Below are 20781 nucleotides of genomic sequence, written 5' to 3'. Positions count from 1 at the left end.
CGTCGCTTTTGCCTCACGTTCAATCACGGCCACAGAAGGAAGATATTCTGTGATTGAGAGGGAGGCACTAGCATGTGCATGGGGTTTGAACCATTTTAGACAATACATTTGGGGATACAAAATCACCCTTAGAAGTGATCACAAACCCTTGGTAAAAGTGCTTTCTACAAAGGGTCTTCAAGTTGCTTCCCCCCGTTTGTCACGTATTTCAATGAAATTGTTAGAATATAACTATGAAGTAGAATATCTTCCTGGTGTAAAAAACAAGGTGGCGGACTGTCTGAGCCGTTTACCTCTACCAAACAATGATGATCAGGCTTCAGACATTTACACTTTCTGCATAGCTAATGTCATAGAAGAAGTCCCATGTATCTCTGGTGCAGAGTGGACAGAATATATGGAAGAGGATGATGTTCTACTTGAGGTAAAGAAATACATAAGAGCGGGCTGGCCTGATAAGAAAAAATTACCTGCTCTATTGCGACCATTTTGGGAACTGAGAGACGAGTGGTCTATCGAAGGGGATTTGATTTTGAGAAATGGAAAGGTTGTTCCGCCAAAAGGTTTACGCTCTAAACTCCTTGACATTTGCCACGAGGGGCACCTTGGAATTGGTGAAACCAAAAGTAGTCAGGAATTCATACTGGTGGCCTGGTTATGACATAGAAATTGAAAGAAGTGTCAGGAATTGTATAGCCTGTGAAAACTCTGACAAGTCTAAACACACACTTAGACCACCCCTCCAACCCCTGTCTTGTCCTAAAATGCCTTGGGTAAGATTGGGTATTGAAATTTGCGGACCCATTCGTGAACAAGGAGAACTGTTATATCTTATTGTACTGGTAGACCATTTCTCAAAATGGCCAGAGGTTGAAGTGGTACAAGATGCAGAAGCTAAAAAGTGTTGTAAGTTTTTTGCGCAAGCTATACCTAAGAGAGGGCCTACCAAACTGCATTGCGTCGGACAATGGCCCACAGTTCACGTCAAAAATATTTAAAGAATTTCTGATGAAACATGGGATAGAACACAAAACCACGTCTGATTATCATCCTGCAGGAAATGGTGCAGTTGAAAGGTTCAATCGGGTGATTAAAGGAGTAATTCAACTAGCGAATCAGAATGACATGTCATGGAGAGAACAACTAATCAAAAATCTTTGGTCATTTCGGGTTACACCATGTGTATCAACAGGTACCAGTCCCTTTGTACTTTTGAGAGGGAGGACTCCCATTACAAAGGATAATGTAGGTTGGGCAACCTCCAAAAGAGAGAATTGGTCTCCAGAGGAGATACAAGGAAATTTACGAAAGTCACAAACCATTGGCAAGAAAGATTATGACAATAAGCATGCATGTAAAAAGGTTGACATCAAAGCAGGTGACAATGTAAGAGTGAAAAATACTAAAAGTACTAGCAAGGGCAAAAATCACTACTCTCAACCAATGGAGGTAAAGAAAGTGTTTTGTAATTCTGCTCTGTTGAGTGAAAGAAAAACTTGGCATTTTTCTGCTCCATCATTGTGCAAGGAGGGGAAAGGAATGGTTGGTTCTAAATTCACTCCGGAAAATAAGGAAGTGACATCAAGCAGAAGAGCGGATGCTCGCTTTGTGATATCAGACAGGCCGGCCCACTCTAGGCTCGGAGAGGGTCGTGTCCAGGTGTGACGTCACACAGCCTGGTTCGGTGCCCTGCTGTTCCTCGACGCTCCAGCTGGGGATCAGCTGAGCCTGACAGACTCGGATCCTTAAAGGGCCAGGCGCAGCAGCTCTCCTTGTCTCCGACACACAAAGGACACAATCTCCAGGCGCAGTCTGCGAGCACAGAAAGCAGCTACAGGCACATCAGCCGCGATGAAGTTCCAATAACAGGAAGGTCACCCCTTCGAATACAGGAAGAAAGAAGGAGAGAAAATCAGGAAGAAATACCCCAATAGGGTTCCTGTAAGTGGCAACAACATATCTTTATCGGTTCTGTATATCACCAAAAAACAATGTTTGCTGCATTCTGGCGATGGCTTTCAAAGGGTACCCTTGCAGTCTTTGCCAGTGAGGAAGTGCGCCATTGTGGCGTAGATGTATGCTGGGGGATTTGGGCGGTTCATATATAAAGCATCATGCCATGGCAGTGAGCTCGGGGCAGGAAGGCAGAGAGCGCACGGGGGTGATCGAGATGGAGAAGAGAAGGTGGCCTTGCGTGTCTCAATGGGCGCTCCGCTGGAGGTGCAGGAAGTGCAGCCCATGGGCCTCGTAGGTACGGCTTTGGATAATATTCACCTGCCTAATGCCACGGGAGATATTCACAGATTGTATGTTACTTAATACAAGCGACCACATTCTGCATAGTTATTGCTGCAGAAGAACAAGGGGGTGATGAAGGTAGAAGAAAGAGCTGGGAGCAAGGAAAAGAAGGGGCATAGAGGGAACCATGAAGAACAAGCGCTCACCATGACGGGCACTTTTCTGTTTTTCTGCCGTCCCACTTGGACGGACTCGGCCTGACTTCCTGCTGACGTAAAAGGTTTATCTTCTTCTTTATGGCGAGGACGTCCTTTGACGTGGTCACGTGGGACGCGAGTGCCTCTCACAACAACAAGAAGCCGGTCGCACCACTGCGTATTCCATCTACGCGGTGCCACGGGTCGTGCTAGAATTAGCCAGGACAAGACTACAGAACGGTATTGTGGGGGCCTTACTATTACGAAGGGGTAATCGCTTCTGGCATAAGCGGCTTTTCACTTGCTGACGAGGGCAGTTTTGAGCGTACGATTACGAAGGGGTGAACGCTTCTGGCATAAGCGGTTTGTCATTTTTTGACGAGGGTAATTTGAGCGCACAATTACGAGGGGGGATCGCTTCTGGCATAGGCGATGTCTCCATTCGTTAACGAGGACTATTAGAGTGGACTTGAACACAATAGTGTTCGGATATATACGAGGGATATATACTTTTCACCTCACTGTTCCCTCTATATATTTACTTGCAGATTGTGTTCTCTGGCGTCCTGTACACCGGACACCAGTACGAGTGTTTGTAATACATAAACTCGGTAAGTGAAACGACTGTGTGTTACACCTACAGTGGGGGAATTATAACAGTATTGGATACTGTTGGTTTGAAATGGTTTTTGAACTGTTTACAGTGTTACTAAGTACTCGGTACTGTTGTCTGCACCAAGGCAGGTAAATGGTTTAATATAAGGTATGCATGCCTTAGATACTTTAGACTACATAGGGACCCTTAATGTTCTTGTGAAAGTAGCCTATGCGCAACAATGCATTTGGGGCTTTCTAAAACTCACCAGACACACCACTTAGTGGCCCAATACAAAATAAAGTACAATATTGAAAGTTTGAATGGGTGGATATACACAAGGGTCCTTATCCGCCCCTTCTGTTCTTCTTTCTTTGCCACAGTGATTGTTTTCCCGCACTTAAGGGGACACCCTCCACATATCATACAGGATTGGTATGGATTAATTGGACCTACCTTCCTGTTGGGGTAATAACTTTCCTCCGGATTACGGGGGTACCCCGAGAGAAACCGAATGCGACGGTCCTGACGAAGACCGGAGTGACCATACAGGCGCATCAAGAGCGGTCGAAACATGTTGACTCTGGCAGTGGTAGGAGGGAAGCCTTGAGGTTCCTAATTATCTCCTGAAGGCATTTTCCCATCCTCTGTTCTTTCATTTTTTTTAAATCCTGGTAGAGGTGCCAAGTAAAGTCTAATTAAGTTTGTTTTCTGGTTGACACCTTTAATCAGTTTTAAATCACTCCTCATACTGCACAATTTCTTTGTCGCACTTTTAGGTTTGGAAACACATGGTGTCTGCACTATTTTCACCTCATTGGATGTGTTAAGTGTTGTGTCTGTTTAGTTTGTTTGACTATATGTTGTGTTAAGTGGAATTTATTATTTTTCCCCCTCCCTTATGCTCCGTCCTGTGTGGGGTACACCAGGGCGTATTGTAAGCAGGCCCAATGATGAAGCATGTCACATACCTCGGTATGTGAGTGAGGGCAGTTTTTCCAAATAGAGTGATTTGCCCTATTGAGGCTGGCTCTATCTTTCACCATATTAGTACATATGGTGTTATTATTTACTCTTCCCACCCCTTTTGTGTGTACACTATTGATCTCTGGGGGTTTGGGGTGGCGGGGTATAAACTGTCTTTAACCCTCGCCCCTCTTTTGTGATTGGAGTTTGTTAGAGCGGCAGCCTAGCCGCAGGGGTAACAGTTCTGTTCCCTTCTTTTCCTGTCCGGCTGGACAGACACTACGGTACCTACCTATCTTGGAACCACTTTCACAGTGCACTAACCTACCCTACTGACATCCACAGTAGCCTAGTCCACCCTATATATATCCGGGACGATCTATAGTGATTTTGTTTGTCTGAAAATCCGGTAACATCAGTACACTTACGTGGGGGCACCATTTGGCCCCTTTGAACAAGGTTTTGTAATTGCGCTGATCCCCGGCCTCTCCTTTGGGGACGATATTGTCACCGATAATCTAGCAGGACCCTCTCTTTTGGGCGATAGCATAGTCACTGCAGTACTAGCTCAAGGGGAGGGATGGGACACCTTACTGGAACTAAAGAAAAATCAGGTTAAAACTATTCTACACGGTGCAATACTCACTGAATACTTGCGGGTAAATGCCACCCCCAGGGGCTTACTTGTGAACAATGAGCCTTTAATCTTTTTGGATGATGAGGAATTCAGACGGGACTGGGCTCTGGTGTCATGGAAATGCACCAGAGACTGGCTCGTATTAATCATCCGGACTGCCAAGAGATTGGCGGATGCTTTGCTAATTAAAATTCAGACGACTGAAAGGGGTTTACAAACTGATATCGTCATGGCAACATTCGAACATAAATTAGAGCAGATCAATACTCAACTTGCGGAGTATAGGGATCATTTGATACATTCGAAGATCTCTCAACTACAGAAAGATTTGAAGAATTTCTCAAGGGAGAAGGCTTACCCATACACATCAGATTAGTATGCGAAACAAAAAATGGCGGAAGGGAATAAGACCAACCAACAAGGCCGACCTCGCCAGTATACCACCAGCAGTTCCAGTGAAGGGAGTGAAAATGAGTCCTACCCCAAGAGAAGAGGACGAGGACGCGGAAACTGGAGGGGTCCAAGACCCCAATTTTTCCAACAACCTTTCCAGCAATTTCCCACCCAAGCATTTAATTGGCCTATGACGGGTTTTCCACCAACAGGACAATATCCAAATCAAGGATTTGGTAATCAAAGGTTCCGGAACCCTGATTTTCAGAATGCGCAGTTCCAAAACTTCCAGGGACCTTTTTTAGGGGGAGGCCGCGGAAGGGGTCGAGGCAAGCAGAAGACACTCGCGAGAGTCAACTGGTCAGACCAGGATCCGGAAATTACCCAACGCATCACCAGGAGCATGGCACAAGGAACCACACCGAGCACCAGCAGCGACAATCATTAGTGGTCAATTTGTCTTCCCTTCAGTTGACAGATCTCCAGGAACAGATCCTAAATAAGGGTCTGGGCTTTGTTCCTACGAACTATCCTGATTTATTCAAATTGCGACAGGATTTGGCCATCTTCTTCCGAAATGTGAGATTGAGAGTTTTCTTTGAACAACAAGACTCTCTCGAGAGACATAGGGGCGATACACCTTTTCGTCCTAAATCATCTTTCACACCACAATTGGCAGTCCTCCCGCCACACATTGCGGCTTTTGAGGCAGCAGTGATCCATGATTTGGAAGCAGCTAACTTGGAAAACTTTAGAAATTTCTCCAACATTTCAAAACCAGGAAAAGGAATCTCTGAAGACTCTGGCATCTAACAAAAATATTATTCTGAAGCCTGCAGACAAAGGCGGGGCCACCGTAATTATGGATACCGAGGCCTACCGCGGAGAATGCTTGCGCTTGCTGGCAGACCCACGAGCGTACCAAAAATTAAGACAGGACCCTACAGAGGAGATCACCACAGCGATTGGTATCATGGTAGAGGAGGCTAAGGCTAATGACTGGATTACCCAACAAGAAGCGGAGTTCCTTGTACAAAAATCACCAAGGACTCCGTACTTCTACATTTTGCCCAAAATCCATAAAGCAGAGCGAACCCCTCCCGGGAGACCTATTGTCTCCGGGATGGGGTCCCTGCTAGAACCTCTCTCAGAGTTTTGTGATTTCTACCTGAAACCCATGGTCCAAAAACTACCCACTTACTTAAGGGATACCCTAGATGTCCTTAATCTATTGAAGGAAATACAGTTCAACCCTGAGGAGGAATTCCTAATAGGGCTTGACATCGAAGCCCTATATACGAACATTCCACAGCGGGAAACCCTCAGGGTTCTGGAAACATTACTCGTTGAACGTGAGTGGCCGTATGAAACACCGACGACCTTCATCCTACATTTGGCTGAAATTGCCTTAACAAGGAACTTCTTTGAATTTGAGGGGTCCATTTACCTTCAAACCCATGGTACCTCGATGGGGAGCGTTTTCGCCCCCAGCCTGGCAGGGCTATATGTAGGCGCTTTTGAACATTTGACCATCTTGGACACCAATGGACCGTGGTTTGACAACCTCCGACTATGGCGTTGTTACATCGATGACGTCCTAATAATCTGGAGGGGAGATAAATCATCACTAGATCGCTTTTTGGAATGGCTCAATGCCCAAAATCCTTTCTTACATTTTACCTCTACCATCACCACAACACAATTACCTTTCCTATACTAGGTGATTGAACCCTCCAATGGGACCCTAAAGACAAAGGTGTTTCACAAACCTACGGACAAGAATTCCCTACTGGAATTTGGGAGCTTCCACCCCCGCTCCCTGCGGGAGCACTTACCCGTGGGACAATTCTTCCGGATCCGGAGAAATTGTTCAGAAACAGAATATTTTCAAGCTGAATCAGAGGTACTGACTAAAAAACTCCAACAAAGAGGGTACCCACCTAAAATAATCAAAAAGGCCAAGAAAAGGGCCCTCAATACGAACCGAGAGGCATTACTTGTGAAAACTGTGAAACCAGAAATGAACAAACCAGTTTTCGTGTCAACCTTTAATACTGCCTCACACCATATTAAACGCCTGGTGATGCATAACTGGAAAATCCTGAACACCGGGGGAATGAACATTCCATCACCTCTTTTTTCATTTAGACGGAGCCAAAATCTAAAAGATTTACTGGCACACACCAGACCCAGGGATCTGGGGGGAGTGAGGGAGACCAACACACTACCAGGTCTAACAAAACTAACTTGCCACACGAGGTGTGGTTCATGTAGCGTTTGCCATCTCACACGTAATTCCAAAACCATAGATCTAGGCCTCCGCACCCCCTGGGAACAGCGAACTCATACCAACTGTAATTCCCGGGGGGTAATATACTTGATCACATGCCCTTGTCATTTAATGTATGTAGGGATGACAAGTAGGAAGGTACGTGTGAGAATCACTGAACATCGTAGTACCATCAGGTGCGGGAAGACCAATACCCGTCTCACAGCCCACTTCCAGGAAAAAATACATGGTATAGATGATCTGGAGTGGACTGTTATAGAAAAAAATCAATCAGGGAGATACCAAGCAGACGATCAGAATCTATTGCTCCGGAGGGAGCAAAGATGGGTATATCGACTAAAGAGTCACCTGGTAGGATTGAATGACGATATCCCCTGGCAGGCACTGAGTAGGCAATAGCTCCGGATTCAGTGATGAAGCTACTGATGCCCCGACATACTAATCAGCCAGTCCCAGTATCAGGGTTGGCCTTAGAACTATAGGGGCCTAGATACCCTAGAAAAACCCACATAGGTCTCTCTGAATATATTTAAGCACTCATTATAACTGACTTCAGCATCTGCCCTGAGACCAATGTTGAGCCATGTAAGATGAAGAGGGTTCTCTGATCCTACCCATACTGTGTACATTTTTCCCTTGTTGGAGTTTCAATATAGGCTTACCCAGGCGTATAAGAGCGGAGGCATGGGACTCCACCAAGGGGGAATTCTGAATCTATTCTGATCGTTTTCCTTTGTTACTCTCTTTTTCTCAGGGAGAATACGGGACATAAAGTGCGCCTAACTATTTGTGCACTCAACAACTATTAACGATGGGCAACTGTCATAGGGGGGATTTAACCTCTACCTTGAGTTATTCTCCCGGTCATATTTCGGACTCCATCTAATTATCAAACAGCGATTTTGTAGTTTCCCAAACATTTCTTCCTCCTTTAATTACCTCACCTGATTGGGGAATATCAGTGAATAACATCAAATTATTTTTGAATAATCACGCCATATTATTAAGGGTAACACCAGTGAATTACACCGAATTCTTTCATGTAATTACGCTACTTTATTCATAACGTCTTTTGGTCCCACAGCAGCCTTGAACCTTGGATATGAGGTGATATGGGTGCTTCAAATTTACGCTCCCCAGAGGCCTCGGGGGACACGCGGGAGACGCGATGACGTCCTTTGACCTGGTCACGTGGGACGCGAGTGCCTCTCACAACAACAAGAAGCCGGTCGCACCACTGCGTATTCCATCTACGCGGTGCCACGGGTCGTGCTAGAATTAGCCAGGACAAGCCTACAGAACGGTATTGTGGGGGCCTTACTATTACGAAGGGGTAATCGCTTCTGGCATAAGCGGCTTTTCACTTGCTGACGAGGGCAGTTTTGAGCGCACGATTACGAGGGGGGATCGCTTCTGGCATAGGCGATGTCTCCACTCGTTAACGAGGACTATTAGAGTGGACTTGAACACAATAGTGTTCGGATATATACGAGGGATATATACTTTTCACCTCACTGTTCCCTCAATATATTTACTTGCAGATTGTGTTCTCTGGCGTCCTGTACACCGGACACCAGTACGAGTGTTTGTAATACATAAACTCGGTAAGTGAAACGACTGTGTGTTACACATACAGTGGGGGAATTATAACAGTATTGGATACTGTTGGTTTGAAACGGTTTTTGAACTGTTTACAGTGTTACTAAGTACTCGGTACTGTTGTCTGCACCAAGGCAGGTAAATGGTTTAATATAAGGTATGCATGCCTTAGATACTTTAGACTACATAGGGACCCTTAATGTTCTTGTGAAAGTAGCCTATGCGCGACAATGCATTTGGGGCTTTCTAAAACTCACCAGACACACCACTTAGTGGCCCAATACAAAATAAAGTACAATATTGAAAGTTTGAATGGGTGGATATACAAAAGGGTCCTTATCCGCCCCTTCTGTTCTTCTTTCTTTGCCACAGTGATTGTTTTCCCGCACTTAAGGGGACACCCTCCACATATCATACAGGATTGGTAAGGATTAATTGGACCTACCTTCCTGTTGGGGTAATAACTTTCCACCGGATTACGGGGGCACCCCGAGAGAAACCGAATGCGACGGTCCTGACGAAGACCGGAGTAACCATACAGGCGCATCAAGAGCGGTCGAAACATGTTGACTCTGGCAGTGGTAGGAGGGAAGCCTTGAGGTTCCTAATTATCTCCTGAAGGCATTTTCCCATCCTCTGTTCTTTCATTTTTTTTTTTATCCTGGTAGAGGTGCCAAGTAAAGTCTAATAAAGTTTGTTTTCTGGTTGACACCTTTAATCAGTTTTAAATCACTCCTCATACTGCACAATTTCTTTGTCGCACTTTTCAGTTTGGAAACACATGGTGTTTGCACTATTTTCACCTCATTGGATGTGTTAAGTGTTGTGTCTGTTTAGTTTGACTATATGTTGTGTTAAGTGGAATTTATTATTTTTCCCCTCCCTTATGCTCCGTCCTGTGTGGGGTACACCAGGGCGTATTGTAAGCAGGCCCAATGATGAAGCATGTCACATACCTCGGTATGTGAGTGAGGGCAGTTTTTCCAAATAGAGTGATTTGCCCTATTGGGGCTGGCTCTATCTTTCACCATATTAGTACATATGGTGTTATTATTTACTCTTCCCACCCCTTTTGTGTGTACACTATTGATCTCTGGGGGTTTGGGGTGGCGGAGTATAAACTGTCTTTAACCCTCGCCCCTCTTTTGTGATTGGAGTTTGTTAGAGCGGCAGCAGCTCTGTTCCCTTCTTTTCCTGTCTGGCTGGACAGACACTACGGTATCTACCTATCTTGGAACCACTTTCACAGTGCACTAACCTACCCTACTGACATCCACAGCAGCCTAGTCCACCCTATATATATATCGGGACGATCTATAGTGATTTCGTTTGTCTGAAAATCCGGTAACATCAGTACACTTACGTGGGGGCACCATTTGGCCCCTTTGAACAAGGTTTTGTAATGGCGCTGATCCCCGGCCTCTCCTTTGGGGACGATATTGTCACCGATATTCTAGCAGGACCCTCTCTATTGGGCGATAGCACAGTCACTGCAGTACTAGCTCAAGGGGAGGGATGGGACACCTTACTGGAACTAAAGAAAAATCAGGTTAAAACTATTCTACACGGTGCAATACTCACTGAATACTTGCGGGTAAATGCCACCCCCAGGGGCTTACTTGTGAACAATGAGCCTTTAATCTTTTTGGATGATGAGGAATTCAGACGGGACTGGGCTCTGGTGTCATGGAAATGCACCAGAGACTGGCTCGTATTAATCATCCGGACTGCCAAGAGATTGGCGGATGCTTTGCTAATTAAAATTCAGACGACTGAAAGGGGTTTACAAACTGATATCGTCATGGCAACATTCGAACATAAATTAGAGCAGATCAATACTCAACTTGCGGAGTATAGGGATCATTTGATACATTCGAAGATCTCTCAACTACAGAAAGATTTGAAGAATTTCTCAAGGGAGAAGGCTTACCCATACACATCAGATTAGTATGCGAAACAAAAAATGGCGGAAGGGAATAAGACCAACCAACAAGGCCGACCTCGCCAGTATACCACCAGCAGTTCCAGTGAAGGGAGTGAAAATGAGTCCTACCCCAAGAGAAGAGGACGAGGACGCGGAAACTGGAGGGGTCCAGGACCCCAATTTTTCCAACAACCTTTCCAGCAATTTCCCACCCAAGCATTTAATTGGCCTATGACGGGTTTTCCACCAACAGGACAATATCCAAATCAAGGATTTGGAAATCAAAGGTTCCGGAACCCTGATTTTCAGAATGCGCAGTTCCAAAACTTCCAGGGACCTTTTTTAGGGGAAGCCGCGGAAGGGGTCGAGGCAAGCAGAAGACACCCGCGAGAGTCAACTGGTCAGACCAGGATCCGGAAATTACCCAACGCATCACCAGGAGCATGGCACAAGGAACCACACCGAGCACCAGCAGCGACAATCATTAGTGGTCAATTTGTCTTCCCTTCAGTTGACAGATCTCCAGGAACAGATCCTAAATAAGGGTCTGGGCTTTGTTCCTACGAACTATCCTGATTTATTCAAATTGCGACAGGATTTGGCCATCTTCTTCCGAAATGTGAGATTGAGAGTTTTCTTTGAACAACAAGACTCTCTCGAGAGACATAGGGGCGATACACCTTTTCGTCCTAAATCATCTTTCACACCACAATTGGCAGTCCTCCCGCCACACATTGCGGCTTTTGAGGCAGCAGTGATCCATGATTTGGAAGCAGCTAACTTGGAAAACTTTGGAAATTTCTCCAACATTTCAAAACCAGGAAAAGGAATCTCTGAAGACTCTGGCATCTAACAAAAATATTATTCTGAAGCCTGCAGACAAAGGCGGGGCCACCGTAATTATGGATACCGAGGCCTACCGCGGAGAATGCTTGCGCTTGCTGGCAGACCCACGAGCGTACCAAAAATTAAGACAGGACCCTACAGAGGAGATCACCACAGCGATTGGTATCATGGTAGAGGAGGCTAAGGCTAATGACTGGATTACCCAACAAGAAGCGGAGTTCCTTGTACAAAAATCACCAAGGACTCCGTACTTCTACATTTTGCCCAAAATCCATAAAGCAGTGCGAACCCCTCCCGGGAGACCTATTGTCTCCGGGATGGGGTCCCTGCTAGAACCTCTCTCAGAGTTTTGTGATTTCTACCTGAAACCCATGGTCCAAAAACTACCCACTTACTTAAGGGATACCCTAGATGTCCTTAATCTATTGAAGGAAATACCGTTCAACCCTGAGGAGGAATTCCTAATAGGGCTTGACATCGAAGCCCTATATACGAACATTCCACAGCGGGAAACCCTCAGGGTTCTGGAAACATTACTCGTTGAACGTGAGTGGCCGTATGAAACACCGCAGACCTTCATCCTACATTTGGCTGAAATTGCCTTAACAAGGAACTTCTTTGAATTTGAGGGGTCCATTTACCTTCAAACCCATGGTACCTCGATGGGGAGCGTTTTCGCCCCCAGCCTGGCAGGGCTATATGTAGGCGCTTTTGAACATTTGACCATCTTGGACACCAATGGACCGTGGTTTGACAACCTCCGACTATGGCGTTGTTACATCGATGACGTCCTAATAATCTGGAGGGGAGATAAATCATCACTAGATCGCTTTTTGGAATGGCTCAATGCCCAAAATCCTTTCTTACATTTTACCTCTACCATCACCACAACACAATTACCTTTCCTAGACTTGGTGATTGAACCCTCCAATGGGACCCTAAAGACAAAGGTGTTTAACAAACCTACGGACAAGAATTCCCTACTGGAATTTGGGAGCTTCCACCCCCGCTCCCTGCGGGAGAACTTACCCCTGGGACAATTCTTCCGGATCCGGAGAAATTGTTCAGAAACAGAAGATTTCCAAGCTGAATCAGAGGTACTGACTAAAAAACTCCAACAAAGAGGGTACCCACCTAAAATAATCAAAAAGGTCAAGAAAAGGGCCCTCAATACGAACCGAGAGGCATTACTTGTGAAAACTGTGAAACCAGAAATGAACAAACCAGTTTTCGTGTCAACCTTTAATACGGCCTCACACCATATTAAACGCCTGGTGATGCATAACTGGAAAATCCTGAACACCGGGGGAATGAACATTCCATCACCTCTTTTTTCATTAGACGGAGCCAAAATCTAAAAGATTTACTGGTACACACCAGACCCAGGGATCTGGGGGGAGTGAGGGAGACCAACACACTACCAGGTCTACCAAAACTAACTGGCCACACGAGGTGTGGTTCATGTAGCGTTTGCCATCTCACACGTAATTCCAAAACCATAGATCTAGGCCTCCGCACCCCCTGGGAACAGCGAACTCATACCAACTGTATTTCCCAGGAGGTAATATACTTGATCACATGCCCTTGTCATTTAATGTATGTAGGGATGACAAGTAGGAAGGTACGTGTGAGAATCACTGAACATCGTAGTACCATCAGGTGCGGGAAGACCAATACCCGTCTCACAGCCCACTTCCAGGAAAAAATACATGGTATAGATGATCTGGAGTGGACTGTTATAGAAAAAATTCAATTAGGGAGATACCAAGCAGACGATCAGAATCTATTGCTCCGGGGAGAGCAAAGATGGGTATATCGACTAAAGTGTCACCTGGTAGGACTGAATGATGATATCCCCTGGCAGGCGCTGAGTAGGCAATAGCTCCGGGTTCAGTGATGAAGCTACTGATGCCCCAACATACTAATCAGCCAGTCCCAGTATCAGGGTTGGCCTTAGAACTATAGGGGCCTAGATACCCTAGAAAAACCCACATAGGTCTCTCTGAATATATTTAAGCACTCATTATAACTGACTTCAGCATCTGCCATGAGACGAATGTTGAGCCATGTAAGATGAAGAGGGTTGTCTGATCCTAGCCACATGGTGAGAGAGGGGTTTTTTACTGTGTGCATTTTTCCCTTGTTGGAGTTTCAATATAGGCTTACCCAGTCGTATAAGAGCGGAGGCATGGGACTCCACCAAGGGGGAATTCTGAATCTATTCTGATAGTTTTCCTTTGTTACTCTCTTTTTCTCAGGGAGAATACGGGACATAAAGTGCGCCTAACTATTTGTGCACTCAACAACTATTAACGATGGGCAACTGCCATAGGGGGGATTTAACCTCTACCTTGAGTTATTCTCCCGGTCATATTTCGGACTCCATCTAATTTTCAAACAGCGATTTTGTAGTTTCCCAAACATTTCTTCCTCCTTTAATTACCTCACCTGATTGGGGAATATCAGTGAATAACATCAAATTATTTTTGAATAATCACACCATATTATTAAGGGTAACACCAGTGAATTACACCGAATTCTTTCATGTAATTACGCTACTTTATTCATAACGTCTTTTGGTCCCACAGCAGCCTTGAGCCCTGGATATGAGGTGATATGGGTGCTTTAAACTACACTCCCGAGAGGCCTCGGGGGACACGCGGGAGACGCGATGACGTCCTTTGACGTGGTCACGTGGGACGCGAGTGCCTCTCACAACAACAAGAAGCCGGTCGCACCACTGCGTATTCCATCTACACGGTGCCACGGGTCGTGCTAGAATTAGCCAGGACAAGCCTACAGAGCGGTATTGTGGGGGCCTTACTATTACGAAGGGGTAATCGCTTCTGGCATAAGCGGCTTTTCACTTGCTGACGAGGGCAGTTTTGAGCGCACGATTACGAAGGGGTGAACGCTTCTGGCATAAGCGGTTTGTCATTTTTTGACTAGGATAATTTGAGCGCACGATTACGAGGGGGGATCGCTTCTGGCATAGGCGATGTCTCCACTCGTTAGATAACGAGGACTATTAGAGTGGACTTGAACACAATAGTGTTTGGATATATATGAACCTCACTGTTCCCTCTATATATTTACTTGCAGATTGTGTTCTCTGGCGTCCTGTACACCGGACACCAGTACAAGTGTTTGTAATACATAAACTCTGTAAGTGAAACGACTGTGTGTTACACCTACAGTGGGGGAATTATAACAGTGTTGGATACTGTTGGTTTGTAATGGTTTTTGAACTGTTTACAGTGTTACTAAGTACTCGATACTGTTGTCTGCACCAAGGCAGGTAAATGGTCTAATACAAGGTATGCATGCCTTAGATACTTTAGACTACATAGGGACCCTTAATGTTCTTGTGAAAGTAGCCTATGCGCGACAATGCATTTGGGGCTTTCTAAAACTTACCAGACACACCACTTAGTGGCCCAATACAAAATAAAGTACAATATTGAAAGTTTGAATGGGTGGATATACACAAGGGTCCTTATCCGCCCCTTCTGTTCTTCTTTCTTTGCCACAGTGATTGTTTTCCCGCACTTAAGGGGACACCCTCCACATATCATACAGGATTGGTAAGGATTAATTGGACCTACCTCCCTGTTGGGGTAATAACTTTCCTCCGGATTACGGGGGTACCCCGAGAGAAACCGAATGCGACGGTCCTGACTAAGACCGGAGTGACCATACAGGCGCATCAAGAGCGGTCGAAACATGTTGACTCTGGCAGTGGTAGGAGGGAAGCCTTGAGGTTCATAATTCTCTCCTGAAGGCATTTTCCCATCCTCTGTTCTTTCATTTTTTTTATCCTGGTTGAGGTGCCAAGTAAAGTCTAATAAAGTTTGTTTTCTGGTTCACACCTTTAATCAGTTTTAAATCACTCCTCATACTGCACAATTTCTTTGTCGCACTTTTCGGTTTGGAAACACATGGTGTTTGCACTATTTTCACCTCATTGGATGTGTTAAGTGTTGTGTCTGTTTAGTTTGTTTGACTATATGTTGTGTTAAGTGGAATTTATTATTTTTCCCCCTCCCTTATGCTCCGTCCTGTGTGGGGTACACCAGGGCGTATTGTAAGCAGGCCCAATGATGAAGCATGTCACATACCTCGGTATGTGAGTGAGGGCAGTTTTTCCAAATAGAGTGATTTGCCCTATTGGGGCTGGCTCTATCTTTCACCATATTAGTACATATGGTGTTATTATTTACTCTTCCCACCCCTTTTGTGTGTACGCCATCTGTTTCACCCAATAAAGAAGATAAGAAACCTTTTACGCCAGCAGGAAGTCAGGGAAGCTAGTCCAAGTGGGATGGCTCAAAAAGAGAAAAGAGTACGTCATACAGAGCTCTTTCTCAATGGCTGGCCACCGTTTAGCATGAACGGTGATGCCGGCCAATGGGAAAGAGGGGCAGGGATTAAAGCCCGCTAGTGAATCTCCCTCAATCTCACTAGATCTCGCCAGCGAGACTGCGCATGCGCAGCCATCGCAGGCTTCGACCTAAAAACAGTAGTAAATGCAATGTATGTGTGAATGGTACAGACCATTTCCAAACAAGTCTAGTTCCTTGCAACAGTGTTTAACCAGTGGATTGATAGGCTTTAACCCCTTAACAGGAGCCCCCACCCCTTTGCAGTGCATAGCGCCCTTTCTGGCTATTTAGGTTAGCTCACGCTTAGAGCTCTATAACATTTAGTCCAAATAAGGTATCTTTGATAAATGTGCATCCTTTTTTCCCCTCAACATCTTGGGAATTCTAATTGTACACCAAACGTTTGTGGATTTCCCTAGTGGGGGGGAGGGGCGGGGAATAGGAAAATAATGCTCTGCATATAGTGCCTGTCTTTTTCCTAAAAACTGCATAAATGAAAGGTTTGCTGTGCTAAAGTCACCATCTTCCTAGCTTGTGAGAATAAGCAGAGCTGAATCAAACAAACAACCTAATTTTTTTTACCACCACAAATGTAAATTAACTTTCAATTTTTCAAATGAGCGGCACAGACAGCTATGAATGACACTCAGAACATGTATACAGGGAGAGGCAACTTGGCGGGTTGGTCGGCAGCAGCAGGGGAGGGAGGTAGTGGGGGGGATGGAGGGGGAATTGTTAAGTTGTTAACGTGGCTGAGAATCAAATACAGCTAGCTCCGCAGAGTGAGGCAGGCAATCATAGAGAGGGAAGAGGTATGGAGAGGAGACATGATGCCCGGCTGGGTTGGACACGCTGGAGGACCTTGCAGACATTCAATAAAAATATGTATGTATCCTGCTGATTTGGAAAAAGGCCAATAAAATGTGTTTTTTTTTTTAAAAATGAGCGGCTGTGCAATATGTTATGTTATGTAAACAGCGGTTTTATAAAGCGCACAGCTACTCTACTTAGTGTCTCGGTGCCGGGTGAGTGAAGACTGACATGGAAGGGGTACTATGCAGGGAAACATTGTGCAAAGTTATTGCTGAAACAGCCATGTCTTAAGGGCTTTTCTGAAGGGAAGCAGATCCTGAAGTAGTCTCAGAGCAAGTGGTAGACTATTCCATAGTTTAGCCGCTTGAAGCTGAAAGGAGCGTCCTCCTATTCGGGAGTGCTTCACCACCGGAGTGCAGACTAACGCCAAAGAGGCGGAATGAAGAGAGCAGTGAGGATGGTAAAATTGAATTCTCTTCCTCAGGTAAGGGGCTCCAGAGCCATGTAAGGTCTTGAAAGCCAGTACATGGGCCTTAAACTGTATCCGCTTACGGCTCGGTAGCCAGTGTAGAGAGTTCAAATTAACAGATACCCAAGTTTTGGGTTAAGGAATAGAATAGACCTGGCCGCAGCATTTTGCACTACCTGGAGGCGGATAAGCAGATACTCTGGTAGGTCAAGATATAGAATGTTCACATTGTCCAGCCTAGAGCCAATCAGTGCCTGGACCACATTTTTCCTGTGTGAGATCTGAAGTAGTGGCAGAAATTGTTTAAGCATTTTCAAAAAGCCAAAGCACTGACCGGACACAGTCTGAACCTGTAGCTTCACACTCAGGGAATTATCCAGATTTACACCTAGGTTTTTTACGGACAACACCGCGTTAGTCGGAGGGTGCATATCCTGAGGCCACCAGTTCTGCGACAGGTTGTTTGATGGGCAGCCAAAGAAAATGATTTCCGATTTATCGGAATTACATTTAAGTTGATTCCGTTGGAACCAGAAAAACACTGCCATACAAGTCTTAATAGCTTCCCCCTTAAACTCTGAATCTTTGTCGCATGCAAAGAGTAATTGGGTGTCGTCAGCATGCGACACTATTTTAGCTCCATGCGACTCGGCAATACTAGCCAGAGGAGACATGTACAGATGAAATAAGGTAGGGCTGGGAACGGATCCCTGAGGAACTCCACCTCCAATGGGGGGATTAGTACTGAAAAAGGGGGAGCCCAGACAGTTTGTTAGCGCCCCGACAAAAAGGAGGCAAACCTTTGGAACACCGTCCCTCCAAAACAAGACTCCTGGAGTCTCATTAGGAATCGGCTATGGGGGACGGTGTATAAGTATAATATAAGTGAAAGAAACACATGTAAAGTGAGAACTGTTTGATTGAGAGGGGCAAGTTTAGTGTTTTTTTTTATTGCAGATTTCTCTTCAGTAGATTTTTTTTTGCACTGCATATTTTTTTATATTTCGAAAAAAAGCGTAATCATGAATATAAAATCTGAAATAATAATGAGCATATAGTAAATATTTGCACTTGCATTGTCATTGGGTTACTTATGGTTTACAATTTTTCTTTATTTAAACAGTACACCATGGCATTTTCAATGATTATGCTACATACTTTGAGTTTGTATGTTGTAACAATTACTGTTTTTTCAAGGCATTTGTTATAATAAGTGCTGGTGCCACTGGACCTGCCGCACCATTGAAATCATGACCTTAGTGACTGCTAGATAACTGCACTTTGTCTGTTTTAAGAATGTGCAGTTGCTGTTCTTTATATTATAGAACATCAAAAACACAGGAGGCTGTTTAAATTACTTCCAAAAAAAGGAACAGCAGCACAAATCCAATACAGTCACAAAATACGCTTGCTGAGAAAGACTAGCTTTGATGCAATGTGACAACAATGTCCAGCAGCTGGAATTTTCTAATTCATTGCTCTTGAAACTATACAACCTCCCTTCCCAGACAGTAGAAGGAACAGGAGGCAATCACAAAACCCGAGGAATACTTTTAGAACAGGCACAGGACCGTGTTTACAATCCAAGACTGCGGTAGTTGTCTCGCACTGTAATGTTATACAGAAACTGTCCCTTTAGAGCACCAGGAAGCGTGCTTATTTAAAGCACTGCAAACACTTTGTTCGGGTTTACACTACACAATGTGCCAACAACAAACACAAAAAAAATGGATTCGAAACAAACCAGACAGGAAAAAATGCAATGTTATTAGCAAAACAATATTATAAAGAATGAGAAATCTAGTTAAAAGTTCCACCCACAAAAGTAGAGTAAAACAAGCATGTTTTAAATGTGTGCAAACAGGGGACAATAAGTATCGGTAAACAGTTAACACTGTACAGCCTTAATGCAAGAAAAAAAGTTCCACAACTTTTGGGCCTGCCGCCTGGAACGACTGCACCTGCACCACCATTCAAATCATGATCCTAGTGCCTGCAAGATAACTGCACTGAGGTGCCTAGCGATTTTGGTCCTGGTGCCACTGCACTTGCTGCACCATGACCCCATTCTAAGGGCTTTTTCATTCTGCAGACAAAAGCCATTCCGAAGCACATCAATTTAGAACAATAATACAGTCTGGGCAAAGCTTTCAATTCATTAGCACTCCCTTGATACCTATCAAGAAATCAATTTGGTCTAAACTTTGCCAATCTTGATTGATTGCTTGATTGATTGAATCTTCGCCAAGTATGTCCATGTTGCACCATCTTTCTTATGAACTAGGCGAAAAAATGTACAGCTTCTGCAGCCGGTCCTCAATGTATACAAACTTAATTACTTTCACGGGCACCCACAAAGCAAAACTCATTCACGTCCTTCGACGCTAAATACTTTCTCCTGTTTTCTAGCTAGTGGCATGGGGTAGCGACAGAGTTCAGATAAAGATGATAGGCTCGGAGCAACAAAGGCCAAAGTGATTGACAGGGAAGCAAGTGGCACTGGGGCTACAAGCTCGTTGGGGCCCTTTGAACCTTGAAAATTGCTCATTTTTCTACCTCAAGTGCAGTCAAAGGGTACGTTTTTTTTCCCTTGTCTCTACCAGGACCCGTGGCATCTTGGCTACGCTACTGGATCATAAAACACGCGCATCTGTACATTAAGTATTTTATAGATTTCATTTTCGAGAGTTGGCCTTAACCTCTCAGACCTCAAAATGGGTCACGCGAAACTAAAGGGGCGCGGTCATATAGTAAGTTATAAAAGTGGGGGATAAAGCCACTCCAGAACGAGACAGTGAAATGTACGCAACGAAGACAAAGACACGTTTTCAAGAAGATGATTTTGAAGTTACAGATGAAGTAAAATCCATCAATCTCTTACTGACTAGCATTAGTTGTGGGCTCTTTATTTAGATCGCAGAAGATTTTCAATTGTTGATTCCTGGTGTCTCCCCCCCGCCCCCCGCGAGAGCGATCGTTTAATGACGTCATTGTTGACGCCTACAGCTAACACTGTGCACTCCTCACCTGCAGAGGTCGTCCAGCACGCCTCCCGGTATGGGCTCCGCTCGCTTTGTTTCCATGTTGATCGCCAGGACATCCCGAGTTGGGTGGGTGAAAATCCAGGACGACCCGGGATCTTCAGACGTCCTACTGTACACACGAAGCACTGGAAGGGGCGGGGACAGCGAAGGACTGGCCGGTCTCTGCCCGAATTAGAATTGACATGTTTAACCGACCCTTTTGATCAAGAGCCTATCAAGCGCAGAGAAGGTAAATATTGCTGCCAATCAGAGAGCACAAATACACAACTATTGGCCAATCCATGGATTGGTTTTGCTTTCCGAGTAGCCAATCAAATAGAAGCGAGAAGACACCACTGTGGCGTCTGTGCTAGTAATCATCCTTTTTGCATCCTTTGTTTTGCAGAAA

At 45.0% G+C, this 20781-nt stretch overlaps 1 protein-coding gene across 2 annotated transcripts in view; it reads right to left on the bottom strand.

The window, feature by feature from the left end:
* Window positions 1-20539, bottom strand: part of DCP2 (decapping mRNA 2) — a 295860-nt gene extending 275321 nt beyond the window's left edge. Inside the window, exon 1 of one of the 2 annotated variants that reach the window (XM_086961031.1) lies at window positions 20377-20539. In XM_086961031.1, the coding sequence (XP_086817157.1) occupies window positions 20377-20432 (56 nt within the window). In that variant the 5' untranslated portion in view covers window positions 20433-20539. The remainder of the gene's footprint in view (window positions 1-20376) is intronic. The other variant, XM_086961032.1, reaches the window with a different exon arrangement.
* Window positions 20540-20781: the final 242 nt, after the last annotated feature.

The sequence above is a fragment of the Lissotriton vulgaris genome, chromosome 3_1 (genome assembly GCF_964263255.1).
Source record: "Lissotriton vulgaris chromosome 3_1, aLisVul1.2, whole genome shotgun sequence".
NCBI lineage: Eukaryota > Metazoa > Chordata > Amphibia > Caudata > Salamandridae > Lissotriton > Lissotriton vulgaris.
The sequence above is the reverse complement of the archived record's forward strand: the minus strand, read 5'-3'. Positions and strand labels throughout refer to the sequence as shown.